At 41.3% G+C, this 13,886-nt stretch overlaps 1 protein-coding gene across 1 annotated transcript; it reads right to left on the bottom strand.

Moving 5' to 3' along the window:
* Positions 1-4,509: 4,509 nt before the first annotated feature.
* On the bottom strand, positions 4,510-12,422 carry LOC122199840 (high affinity immunoglobulin epsilon receptor subunit beta-like). Its single transcript, XM_042905194.1, has 7 exons — positions 12,283-12,422; positions 11,105-11,228; positions 10,434-10,568; positions 8,323-8,379; positions 7,222-7,377; positions 6,778-6,876; positions 4,510-5,915 (listed from the first exon to the last, which is right to left on the bottom strand). Exons 1-7 carry the CDS (start codon positions 12,342-12,344, stop codon positions 5,817-5,819), a joined length of 732 nt encoding a protein of 243 aa, XP_042761128.1. The 5' UTR covers positions 12,345-12,422; the 3' UTR covers positions 4,510-5,816.
* Positions 12,423-13,886: the final 1,464 nt, after the last annotated feature.

The raw sequence follows: 13,886 nt of genomic DNA, 5'->3' as shown, positions 1-13,886 counted from the left end.
TCTATCTGGGCACCTTTTTGCCACAGCTGAATGTTAGAGCCCAGAATCTCCCTTGATTATCCATCCCTCTCTTCCCTGTGTTTGTTTCAGATTGAGGCTTTTGCACTGTTTTCCTAGGAGTTCGTTCCTAATAGGTTAATAGTATGTGTTAAGATATTTCTCATCACCCAAGAGAAATGTTTTTATAAGTGGCCCTCCCAAGGCTCATCTGAAAGCATTTTTTTCTCTATAGCATCTCCCCACCTACTTCTCTGATGGTTTAGGGCTAAGACAATATCATCCTCTAATGTACATTTCATGCATTTCAATTTAGTTAGAAATATTCTATGTGAAGGCTGCTAATAATTACCTTCCCTGGTCCCTTCCAGGATCCCACACCCACTTTCTCCCACTAGAAATGACAAGGTATAGGTGAATTTTGTGAAGGACTTCTGAGAAGTTGGGATGGTGTGTCTCTTTTTGGGTTCAAGATTAGGCATCAATCTTTATGAATGCAGTATATCCTATTCACCATTCCAGGCACTTGGCTACATGATCTTTGGGCATGCATAATGAATTTGAAATAGTTATATTTCATATACCCATTTAAGAAATAAGAAAAATAACCTAAGATAAAATTCCCCAAGGTCAGAGAGTTGGTATCTAATGCAGCTACTGCAATTTGCTTCTGATTGTATTATATTCCCAAGTTCACATTCTAAACAATTCCTGTTCCTCGATATCATTCACCAAAACCCTAGGCAGGGCATCCCAGAGAGAAGCTGTTTGAGAGACATAAACTGAGCCCACTTGACCATTTGTGGAGTGAGTAGAGGTCTTCCGGGGCGGGGGGGGGGAAATACTCATGAAACATAGCAACTATCAATGGACTTTCACACTCTTGCATATATAAATTCACCTCAACACTCTACATAAATCTGAAATTATGGATACAGTACCTTATTTTATTAGTGTTTTTTGTAGGTAAACCCAACCTTCATAGAATTGAATAATCTGGGAAATTTTATTTCTAAGACAATTTTCAGAAAGAAATCTTAGGTGAGCTTTTTGTCAGAAGAGTTGAGAACAAATATTATTGTTGCAGACACCTTGCTAGGACACACGTTAAATAGCATCAGATAGCACTGATTGCTTCTGCCATCCCAACTACAAACTTAATAATTGTGATTTACCAAAAGCACAGAAATATCAGTTAGAAATCTTTTGTCACCTCTTCAACAATTTTCTGATCATTTTAGATGGAGAGCCCGAAGTCCACAAAAGGAAAAGACTGTTCCCAGTTCACATTGCATAGCAAATAAATAAGAGGACCAACTTGTAACACGAGATTCATTTTTTTTTAATGCTTATCTTTCAGAGAGAGAGAGACAGAGTGTGAGCGGGGCAGGGGCAGAGAGAGAAGGAGACACAGAATTTGAAGCAGGCTCCAAGCTCTGAGCTGTCAGCACAGAGCCCGATGCGGGGATCGATCTCATGAACTGCCAGATCATGACCTGAACCAAAGTTGGATGCCTAACCGACTGAGCCACCGAGACGCCCCAAAATGAGGTTCATGATAACAATTTCTTTAACCCTTTATCCCACCATTTATTGACAAGACATGGCTGACAATTGTTCTTACAACTGTTTTCTGTCCATAGGGTATTTATAGATTGTTCCATTTGATAAAACCTTGATTAAAAAAAGAGGACTCCACACCCTGTTCTTGGTCCCAGGCAATTGAATTGGTGCTTTGATTCTCTGTCATCCTTGGTCAGACCCTCACCCTCAAACACAAATACAAACACAGATAAGAAATAAACTGAAATTATTTCAATTTATTGCACAAATACTAGTAATTGAGGATACATCAGGAAGATCACAAGTACACTAACAATTATTGATCACATACCGCATCACAGGGTAAAGTGGTTATGAAGCAAAAAATGAAGGCTGGATGAATAGGTGTGCATTAGGCAGTCTTCATGGAGTAGATGACCTTCAAGTTGAAATTCTTAGAAAGATAATTTGAAGCAATGAATGTGTGAAGAAGGCCAGTTGCGTGCTCAGGGTATGCCTGAAGTGGGCATATGATAAAAGGCAGGCAGGGGGCAGGACAACTATCAGAATGGTCTTGAGACAAAAATTGTGTCATATACACAGGAAAGATATAGTCAATAACATGGTTAAAATATGAATTGAGTTAGAGAAAGAATGATAATGTACAATTGTAAAGGATCCATTTCTCTTTTTTTTCATTTTTTTGCATTTTTTAAGTTTATTTTCATTTATTTTGAGAAGTAGAGAGCAAACAGGGGCAGGGCAGAGAGAGAGAGAGAGAGAAAATCACAAGCAGGCTCCACACTGTCAGCACAGAGCCTGACACAGAGCTTGAACTCATGAACCATGAGATCATGACCTGAGTCAAAATCAAGAGTCAGATGCTTAACCGAGTGAGCCACTCAGGCGCCCCGGACTGAATCCATTTCTAGGGGTCCTGGTAGACCAGGCTTTGGAGTTTGGATGGGAATATATATGCCATGGAAGCGATGTGATCAAGAATGGTGATACAATGTAACAAGCAACACAGTGAAAGGGTATATTTTCATGTTGCTATCAAATTTTGAGAAACACAATTTTATTTCAGAAAAATGAAAGTAGAAAACCCGAGGTCCTAAGGCTAGATTAAGCATACCAAGTGTGTGGTTATGTGATCACTTTTATGGCCTGGGGATATTAATCTCTCCCTGTCACTTTTTAATTTTGGCAAAGTATATAAAACATAATTATTTTATTAATGACTTGTGAATAATGCCCCAAGATGACTCTTCTGACCCTCCACAGGACTCATCTGCTTAGGCTAAAGATGAGAATTATTTTTTCCTCCTCTTACTAACAAAAACATCCACAGCAATGTAATCATTTTGCTTATTTTTCTTTGTGATTTTTGATTCGCAATCTATTCTCTTACTTCTCATATCACATACACCTGCATTGTCTCTTTCTAAATGCTTCTGCAGATGTTCTGTTCACTTACTCACCACCAGCCCCTGGTTCAAATTTCTCTGCACCTCTGGCATTCATTCACCATTGCTACTTTCTCTCCCCATCTCTGTGCCTCACCTGGAGGCAGACTTCTCTCTTGCCTACCACACCCAGGACAAGACGTCTCTTGTAGACTTCTCTCTCACCCTGCCAGCAGATGCTGTCTGAGCTGGTGAGTTATTCTCTCTTTATCTGACCTCTCTCTACTTTGAACTACCTGCTGTCTACTGTTCCACAATGCACTTTTCTGACTAATTCTTGTATCTTCTACCCTAGAATTTTGTCCTTCCCATCACCCCTGTGATTATAGGCATGTGAAAGTTAACTTGGCTTCCCTTTTATCTCAAAATAATTCCCCCAGAGTATTAATCTGCTTCACTAATGATCTCTCCAATAATGACACCAAATTTCATTTTGACCAAAACTCTGTATTAGATGCCATCAGGCTCTCTCTACTGCATTTCTTTTTTGTCTCCTAAAAATAAAAGCCTAAGACTGAGCCTAATTTAGGTCTATAGGTGCTCCTCCCTCATCAATGCATACTTTTTTTGTGTGAGAGGGAGAGAGAGAGAGAAAGCATAAGTGGGGGAGGGGCAGAGGGCAAGGGAGAGAGAATTCTAAGCAGGCTCCACCAGTGAGGAGCCCAACTCGTGGCTCAATCTCACAACCATGAGATCATGACTTGAGCCAAAATCAAAAGTCAAACACTTAACTGACTAAGCCACCCAGGCACCCCTCATCAATTCATATTTCTGACTTCCTACATCAGATTCATCAATTCATATTTCTGACAATCCATGTTTCACACACACTTACCAGGTATTCTCCTTTGACCTTAGACCCAGTGACGGAATGTGTTTATCAACCAATCGCTTATCAAATCTTGTCTTTTAATTCAACTTGTTAACAACGTCTCCCAATTTCTCTTTCACTCCATGTTTTAGGTATGACCATTTCTCTCCATCCCCACTGACTCCATTTAATCTCAAGTCCTCATTCATTTATTCTTCTTTCATTTCAAATTCCTCATTAAATGATCTTTCCATTTATGGTTTTCCTGTTTTTTTACCCATCCATGTCACCAGATACTGAGTAACCTAGTAAAACTCCCCACTGCTCACTCATCATTCTGCAAACATTATTGAACAAAATTGTGTCCGTGAATGTGAAATATGAATGATTCAGAAAATATACAGATTTTTGTGAGACTTTGTGTCTTTGAAAAAAATGTATGATCATTAAGGGGATGTAAAGTATTTGCATATGGAGGGGCACCTGGGTGGTGGCTCAGTCAGTTAAGCATCTGACTCTTGATTTCTGCTCAGATTCATGAGTTTGAGCCCCATGTTGGGCTCTGTGCTGACAATGCAGAGCCTGCCTGGGATTCTCTCTCTCCCTCTCTCTATACTCCTTCCACTCTCTCTCTCTCTCTCACTCCCTCTCTCCCCAAAATAAATAAATAACCATTAAAAATATTTGCATGTGGAAGTTGTATATAGTGTAAGGTGTGTGTGTGTGAGAGTATTTGGTTTGAAAAAAAATTATCATTTAGAGAAAAGAACAATTTTGACTGGAAAACCTTAAAGAATGAGGAGGGACTTAAAGTAGGGATTGAAGAAAGAAGAAATTCAAGCAAGCACAGAAGAGATGACAGAACATTTCAAGTTGGGGTGCTGATGCGAGATGGTCAAACAGTGTATTTAAGAGAGAAAATTGAAGTGGAATTAGAGAGTGGGGCCATTTGAGTTAGTTTTAAGTGTGTGTGTGTGTGTGTGTTCCCACAATAGACCTTTAATCCTGGCAGGTAAATTATTCCTAATGTCTTAATTTTACATATGAGAAAAACCAGATTAAGTAAAAAAAAAAATTAAATAACTTCCCACAACCCACTCAACTAATAAGCAATAGGCCTGGGATTCCAATGCATTTTCTAAGATCTGTGATCCTTCTAAGATTCCATGTTGGACTCTCCACATAAGATCAAACATAAGCAGGAAGCATCCATTGCTAAGCTGATGTGATAAACATCCACCAAAATGATTAATAGAATAGCATTCTTTTCAAATTTCCATCTGACTATATTCCTATTGCTAATTATCTGCCAATTGGCCTCCTTCTCACCTCCAAATTCACCTTAAAGTAATTTCTTTCTTCTTCGCAACTCAACCTGGCACCTGACCCAGTGGTATATCTTCTCCGAATGTTCCCCCATCCACTCCATAAATACACTTTGAGCTCCCATGATATAGGAAACTGGGAAACATGAAGCGAAAGAGACAAGTGTGGAAAACTTAGAACACTTATTTGGTCCTCAGTATACATTTGCTGAATGGGCTTTGTCCTTTAGGTGCTTACAGTCCAGTAGGGGGACATATATCACGCACATCTGTAGCCCTTACGAACTCTGAAAAGGGCTAAGAACCAAACATGACCGAACTGTCAAAGTTTAACTCATCTCTCAACCAGACTTCCTCTTGTTTCCTCTATTTGCACCATTATAGGCACAGAGTAAATGCTAACTGATTATTTGTTGACTTCCCACAAAAGTAGGTACGAGACAGCAATAGAAAACAAGAAAAATAGGAGTCAATCATATCTAAAAATGGGTGAGGCAGGGGGAGTCTAGGTGAGCAGAAACAACAGATAGAGTATTACCATCTGGAGAATAAATCTTAATGTAAAACTGGCAGACCATAGAGAGAATTGAAATTTTGTCGGTAGCCCCTTAAACAAAGATCTTGGTTTTTTCTAGACCTTTTGCTGTGAGTCAGAATGTTCTGAACACACAATTCTTATGAATCAGCAGGAGAAGATGTCTCCCCTTTGTCTTCCAACTCACTGTAAATTGGCGAATATATGTTTAATTCTTCATAAAGACGATCTTCTGGAATCTGATGAGGGAAAAATGATTTAATATTAATCACCAGGAATTTTCCACCACTAGACGACTTGTTCGAGAGATCTATCTCATCTCTTTTGACTTCCTGAGTGTCACTCTCTTTCTCATTACACTGTAATTATTACTTCCATCTCCAATAAACCAAGCCAGACTGGCTGGCCAAGTGGGCCCAGGAGAAATTACATCAGTCAATAACAAGCTGGTGAGACTACTGTGTCTGAACTTTGGTATATCTGCTGTCTTATTTATCTTTGGAGGCAAGTGATCAAAACAAAAAAAGGCCACCAGACTTGAATGCTTTGGCAAATGGACAGATGAAGGGAGTGTGTATCATCTGGAAGATTTGAGTCAGTGCTTGTGCAAGTATTGGTGAGTTCTTTTCATACATCAAAGGTATAATGGATGGGTAAGGCAAGCAGAAATGTAGTTGGTAATCATGAATTAGGAAGGAAAGAAAATTGAGCCTTCAGAGCAAGTAAGAAGGTGAAAGCCAAGAAAAAAGAGAGAGTAGGAACACATATGAGGGACCTATTCTGGAAGAGAAAATAAGCCCAGATACCTGGGAGGTTCCATCACATGCTACTTTCACATTTGTCTCTCATGCTCAACCCACAGCCTTTTCTAAAATTATGAAAACTCTACTTTCCTCATGCTCAGTCATGAGGATATACCTGGAGATTGGGGCTTTTACAAGTGGAAAAATGTGATTTAAAATACGAGATTTGGGAACCAAAATACTGAAACATGAAGAAATAATTTTCTAGAAGAAACGTTCCCAGAGATCCAGGCCGTACTTTTAAGATGAAGCTCAAATTCTTCAGTTTGTCATTCAGGATTATCAGGCCTCTACCTACCTTCTTTTTCTGGAATACTTCTCCAAGGCCATAGATCATGAGTGACACAGCACTACAAAACCCCAGGACGGTGAGAAACAGGATCATTGCCATGATCTCCTGTTGAACAATAACCAACAAGATAAGTGGAGTCACAAGGTAGGTGCCCTGAAAATGTGCTCCATTATAGCAGCCCCTGATTTCATCACCCCGTCAACGTGATCAGTCCCAATGAAGTGACATACGCTTGGGGACACCACACGATGGTCATCCAGGCAGGTGACTCCAACCTCACAGAATTCAGCTGGGAAGGGGTCGGCAGCCAGCATCTCCATACATGCACCCCCAGAACACTACATTATGTGATAGAGGTTACAGCAGAGGATGGGGTTCATGGAAAAGGGAAAGAGAGCTCTTACTTGGATTGGGAGTCAGAATCTTAGCACTTCCACAAGAAATACATACGGTGGAAAACCAAGCCACAAAGCAGAAGTCATCTCCATGAGTTTCCTGGCAGTTGTAGATATGAGGCCAGCAACTCTTCAAGTTGATGGTCAGGATGAAGATTCCTATTCCTGCAACAATGCTGCTGACGGTGTTTGCTCCCAGGCTTCCCCACACCTGATGGTGAAGGACAACACTCAGACCTGGGCTTCCATCTGCCAGCGCATTCAGTAGACCTCCCTGCATTCTTACGGCTGGTTGCATCCAGTAAATTCTGCCTTGGTTCCAAATGTAAATTGAAAAAGGAATGGCAGATCCTCTTTGCCATTGTTCTCCTAGTCTTTATGAGGAAATGCTTCTCTCTAATCAACCGGGCCCCATGTTGCCTCCTCATCTACCAGGTTTTTCATGCCTCATGAATCCAAGTGGGGAAACTGTTCATACACCCAAATACTCTGGCTCAGAGTAGAGCCAGTTCTCTGGTTGATGTACTCATTGTTTACTAAGCATCTATAACCTTCTTGCTAGGACTGTAGTCAGGAAGGCCCTTGTGGACACACATCATCTCTCCTCAAGCAGTCTCCTTAATCAGAAACAAATCAGGGGCGCCTGGGTGGCTCAGTCAGTTAAGCCCCCGACTTCGGCTCAGGTCACGATCTTGCAGTTCGTGAGTTCGAGCCCCGCGTCGGGCTCTGTGCTGACGGCTCAGAGTCAGGAGCCTGCATCTGATTCTGTGTCTCCTTCCCTCTCGGCCCCTCCCCTGTTCACTCTCTGTCTCTTAATAATAAATAAACGTTAAAAAAAAAAAGGAAATAAAAAAAAAGAAACAAATCATCCATTTGATCATATGATTGTACTCACAAGGACAAGGCCCAGTGTGGGGATATTTCTTAAAACAAGTGTCAAGGTACTGATGTTTTACTGTCTTTTTAAGAAGACGATTGATATTGTAATGGTTATATTTTTAATGATTATACCCAACACAAAGTAGATTGGATAAAAAAAAAACCACATCCACATTCACTCATTATAGGGGAGATGATGGCACATCTCCTTCAAGACTCCTAAAATTCCATTTTTCTTATATTCTCACAGATGGATAAAGACAGAATCGCAACTCACCAGATATATGGCATATTTCTTTTCAGACAGAATTGGAAAAAATCCGGAAATAGCAAACTGTTCAAAAGGAAGGAAGGGAGAAATAAAGTGAGTCTCTGTCTGTCTTTACTTCCCCTTTCTCCCCTATCCTCCAAATGTAAGGTTAAGTTGTGGGTACTCTATAAAGCTATGTATTAATATTTCCCATAAGCTCATCATTGTTGAGTTCTTATGTCCTATAGGGTGCTTCTCAAAATTAAGTGTGCATATGAATCATGTGACAGTCTTGTTAAAATACAGGTTATTATTTTTTAATGTTTATTTATTTCTGAGAGAGAGAAAGAGCAGGGAAGGGGCAAAGAGAGGGGGACAGAGGATCTGAAGTGGGTTCTGTGCTAACAATGGGACTCTAACCCATGGACCACGAGATTATGACCTGAGGCGAAGTTGGACATTTAACTGACTGAGCCACCCAGGCATTCCCAGATTACTTTTTTTAATTGAAGTATATGTGACACACACACAATGATACATTAGTTTCAGGCATACAACATAGTGATTCGACAAGTCAATCCATTACGCTCTGGTCACCACAGGTATAGCTACCATCTGTCCCCGTGTGACGCTATTACAATACCACTGACTATACTCCCTGTGCTGTGCCTTTTATTCCCACGACTGATTCCTTCCATAACTGGAAGTCTTTATTGCCCACTCCCTTTCACTCATTGTGACCATCCTCCAACACCCCTCCCCTCTGGCAACCTCCAGTGTGTTGTCCGTATTCATGGGTCTGTTGCAAAATGCAGACTTTTATCCAGTAGGTCCTGGAGGGGGCATAAGATTCTTCATTTCTACCAGGCTCCCGAGTGATGCTTATCCTGACAATCCATGAGTTACTGTTGGAGTAGCAAGGTCCAGCAGACCTGGTACATGACTGTTGTAAAATGGCTCTCATTTTGTTGTAATTATCTGTTTGTATGAGCATCTTGTGTGTTAGAGTGTCAGCCCCTTTGGGCAAGAAGCATGTGTTTGTGGCATGCATATCTTGGGTCTCACGTAGGTCATGTAGACATAAAGTAATTATGAAGATGTACATGGGTAAAGATTTCTTGAAAATATAAATCAATAGCACAAATTAAAAACAATTTCAAAGGTTCAGAGTGTATGATGGGTAGAGAGACACCTAATAAGCAAAGTGTATGGGATGAAGGACAGTAGAGAGACGTGTCAAAATATGGCAAAGGTTCAAAAAGAGTCATGGAAGGGTGCCTGGGTGGCTCAGTCGGTTGAGCATCTGACTCTTGATGTTGGCTCAGGTCATGCATGATCCCAGGGTCATGAGCATGGAGCCTGCTTCAGATTCTCTCTCTTACTCTCTCTGTCCCTCTCCCCCACTTGTGCTCTCTATCTCTAAATAAATAAATAAATAAATAAATAAATATTTTTTTAAAAGGAGATACAATGAGAAAGCACCTAAAAGAGTTTCCAGGACATAGTATGAGTTTATCAGATGCCCTTGGCCTTGTTTGACCTTGTCCTCCTCACCTCCTCAGTCTCTTCCTCCTGCCGTCATGAAGATAACTTGACTGACAAATAGTGTGAGGGATATTTTTCTGGAATTGGATTCTGAACGTTTATTTATTTATTTATTTATTTTGATGTTGATCTCTATTTTTGAGAGAGAGAGGAGACAAGAGGGAAAGGTGCAGAGAGAGATTGGGAGACACAATCTGAATCAGGCTCCAGGCTCAGAGGTGTCTATGCAGAGCCCGATGTGGGGCTCAAACCCAGGAACCATGAGATCACGAGCTAAGCAGAAATCGTACGCTTAACCAACTGAGCCACCCAGGTGCCCCTGGATTCTGAAAGTTTCGATTCATTTTTTATTAGCTAAATGTCCCTTGGGCAATTCATTTCACTTTTATTAATCTCAGGTTTCTCATCTGATAAAAGAGTACTAATGTGCTTACCCCAAGTGCTTTGTAAACTGCAATACATATATATATATATATATATATATATATATATATACTCTAAATACTAGAATAAATAGTTGGTTAGATCTGATGTGGGCAAGAGAAAAGCTACATGCAGTGTTATCTCAGAGGCAATTGTAGATGTTTACTCACAAACATTGCTCCCCAGAATGGGTAGCCTGCTTTAAATGATGAAAAAAAATCTTCCTTAAATTCGGAAACATTGATCGCAAAGCAGACGATCATTCCAAAACATAGACATATCAAAGCAATCAGAATTTGTGTTACCTGTAGAAAAAGATGCATATGTTTTGTAAAATAAGAAGATATTTTTTCAAGACTGCATCAAAGTCCTTATGATGAAGGCCAAACATGAGAAATTCCTTGGGTGTCTTAAGCCATCCTGAGACAGAATTCAAATGCAATATTTTCTAGAATCATCAGGCCCCTCTAAGAATGGATACAGGCATGATCTGATGCAGGGATGGCCAATGCATTTCTCATGTGCCTCTATTTACGTAGTCATGGTAGACATCAATAATTGTTCTTTCCATCGAGGTGCAGACAACAATTATTAATTTGATATTCATGATATTAACCCACCAGCAACTGACCAGTGTTGGCAGATCCTCTTTGCCATTCTTCTCCTAGTCTTCATGAGGAAATGCTTCTCTCTACTCAACCGGGCCCCATGTTGCCTCCTCATCTACCAGGTTTTTCATGCCTCATGAATCCAAGTGGGGAAACTGTTCATAACACCCAAATACTCTGGCTCAGAGTAGAGCCAGTTCTACTCTGGTTGATGTGGGAAGATGTTCACTCACCCCCAGGAATTCCAGCTCCCTCCTCAAAAACCTCAGCCAGGTACGGCTTGGTGGGGCTGAGGCAGCCTCCTCCCGTAAGGCGTTATCATGGAGAGATACTTCTGAAAGTTCGATCTGGGGCACGCTGTATAGTTTAAGCAGAAATTCAGCCGTGAGAAAATTCTCTCTCTGTGAAGTTCTCAACTGACAGGAATGGGGGGGCGGGGATTGACTATTTTTTCAAAAACAATCTTTCAGTGAAAGTCTTCATTATAATGTATAAGAAACTGAGTCAAAGTTAGTGGCCAAGATCACTGTCTGGCTAGTGATTAGATGAACAAAATGGAACAAAAAATGAGCCAAGTCTTCTTATTCTTGGTGTGGGGTCACTACCAACTTCTTTCTCAGTGATCTATGCTGATAAATAAACATAAAAGCAAACAGACGCGTTTACCTATGTGTCTCTCAGTCTTTTTAACCCAGAAATGGACCTGAATATATTTTGCCAACGACACACTCACCTTCATGTGCACAAAGGAATGGCTTTTAAGGGTTGGTTAAATCTCTATTCTTGTTTTCAGCCTCAGAGGAGGCTAACCAGAGCTACTGTCCCTTCTAAAACTTTGGAATATACTTAACATTTTGCAATAATATTCAGTCCAATATTGATTCCCAAAGCTCTGTCATCAGCCTCTCCTAAAATCTTTAAAAGGAAAGTCTTAATAACATGCCCATCTTCAGTATTCAAAGGAAAACTGAATTATGCACCTTCCCCGCCACCCCCTGTTTTCTCTCTAAACAGTGGGACAGGATTCCGTGGAAGGAGATTCACAAAGATTAAACCAGGGATGAGCCCAGGGTTGTTTTGAAAACTTTCCCTCCCTGAACACACCTCAGATGCAGAGGCAAGAAATCTCAATCTTCGTTAGTACGAAACTCCCCTACCTCAACCCCACAATATAAGGTCCTTCTGTGAGGAAGTTCACATTACTCCCAGTGCCCAAGCTGAGCGAAAACCTTCCTCCCCATCACCCAGAGAGAACGAACTACTGGCAAAGTATAGCAGATAGCTTCTTTATACTCGATGTATTCATTAAACCAGATGGGTCTGTGCCTAAATCCGTGAATTGGCGTCTCCCCGGCACTGTCACTATCACTGGCCCACTGGGAACAGAAAGAAAACAGTAGCCTGTACCTACCTGGAGGGGCTTTGTGGCATTGGGAAAGCAAGACCTTCCCTGCTACTACTTTCTGTGTCCATTTTCTCATGAGCTGAGCGAGCCACCCGTGAAGAGTGCTGTTACGATGAGCCTTGGTGGGCTTCCTCTCGCCGTGTGCTCCAGATGGTCAGTGAGGATGGGTTGTCTCATGACCTTGATGACTATCTTCATACTCAAGGCATGTGTCCCACAGATAAGCTTCCCAGCTGATAAAGAGCAGTAGGTTTGTTTGTGGTTTTGTTATATCGAAGAACAAAACTGAGGGACTGAACAGGGACAAGTATGGAATGAGGAAATTTGAGACTCCTGGAGAATAGACCCGCCTGCGACCCGGACCATTTACAGAACCAGAAAGAACAAAAAACAAAAACAGTTGAGTGGAGACTGAGAAGGTGAGAGAGAACCACAGGACAGAAAGAGATGTTCTTCTCTTCTGGAGCTTTCTCTACTTGGCCGTTTCTGTGCCAGAAGATTTCCAAAGGTACCCTTGAGAAGCCTGTGTTCCCTGTTTATTTTTTTTAATTTTTTAAATGTTTATTTTTGAGAGAGAGAGAGACAGACAGAGAGGGGAGGGGCAGAGAGAGGAGACACAGAATCCGAAGCAGTCCCCAGGCTCTGAGCTGTCAGCACAGAGCCCGACACGGGGCTTGAACCCACAGGCTGTGAGATCACGACCTGAGCCAAAGTCAGGCGCTTAACCCACTGAGCCACCCAGGCACCCCGTCTTCCCTGTTTAAAGTGTACTTGCCTTCACGCACAATCAAAGGCTGAAACACTGTCTGCAAGTGTGTCTTAGCCTCTGGATCTCTGAATTGGTCTCTGACTTCAATATTTATTGTCTTTCTCTCTCTTCCTGACTTTTGGACACTATATGTATGAGTCTGCAGCAGACAGGCTCCAAGACTGGACAGGAAGAATGCTGTGAGCCTTTCCTGATAGAGTGTGGCAGCTAAGTGTTCACACGAAAGACTCCACGAGCTGCTAAACGTTACACTGACTCTGCTGCTTTGATTTCTGTGATGGTGAGGATGCGGCCATGGAGAAATGAGGGGCGTGAACTTGGTAATAAATCTTATAGGCCGATCGAAGCAGCATCGGACCGAGCAAGGTATCTAAATTAGGGTCCCAGCTGAATGAAGGTGCTCATTTTAATAGCATAACTAGCTAGACAAATGAATGCACAGGTTAAGATTCACAGATCTGGGATTGTTTCATTTGAGTTTAACTACAGACATAACCCAGAGTGACTCTTCCTTAAACTATGAGATACTACAAATTGCACCTCTAGTCAGTCACCTGCAAAGTGTCTCTGAGATGTGATAAAATCCCCCCTCATTCTCCAGGAAACTGAGATATGTGTGTGAACAGAGGACATTACATGATATACAAGCATAACTTTCATGACAGAAATTTACTAACCCATGTGCCATCTTCCCACTGTGCCTCTGGGAACCTGTGGACCTAACCAATGTCTTATTGGAATTAAGAAATAACACTCCTTCCATGTACCCCAATGTTTATAGCAGCACTTTCAACAATAGCCAAATTATGGAAAGAGCCTAAATGTCCATCAACTGAAGAAT

The sequence above is a fragment of the Panthera leo genome, chromosome D1, assembly GCF_018350215.1.
Source record: "Panthera leo isolate Ple1 chromosome D1, P.leo_Ple1_pat1.1, whole genome shotgun sequence".
Classification (NCBI taxonomy): Eukaryota; Metazoa; Chordata; class Mammalia; order Carnivora; family Felidae; genus Panthera; species Panthera leo.
The sequence above is the reverse complement of the archived record's forward strand: the minus strand, read 5'-3'. Positions and strand labels throughout refer to the sequence as shown.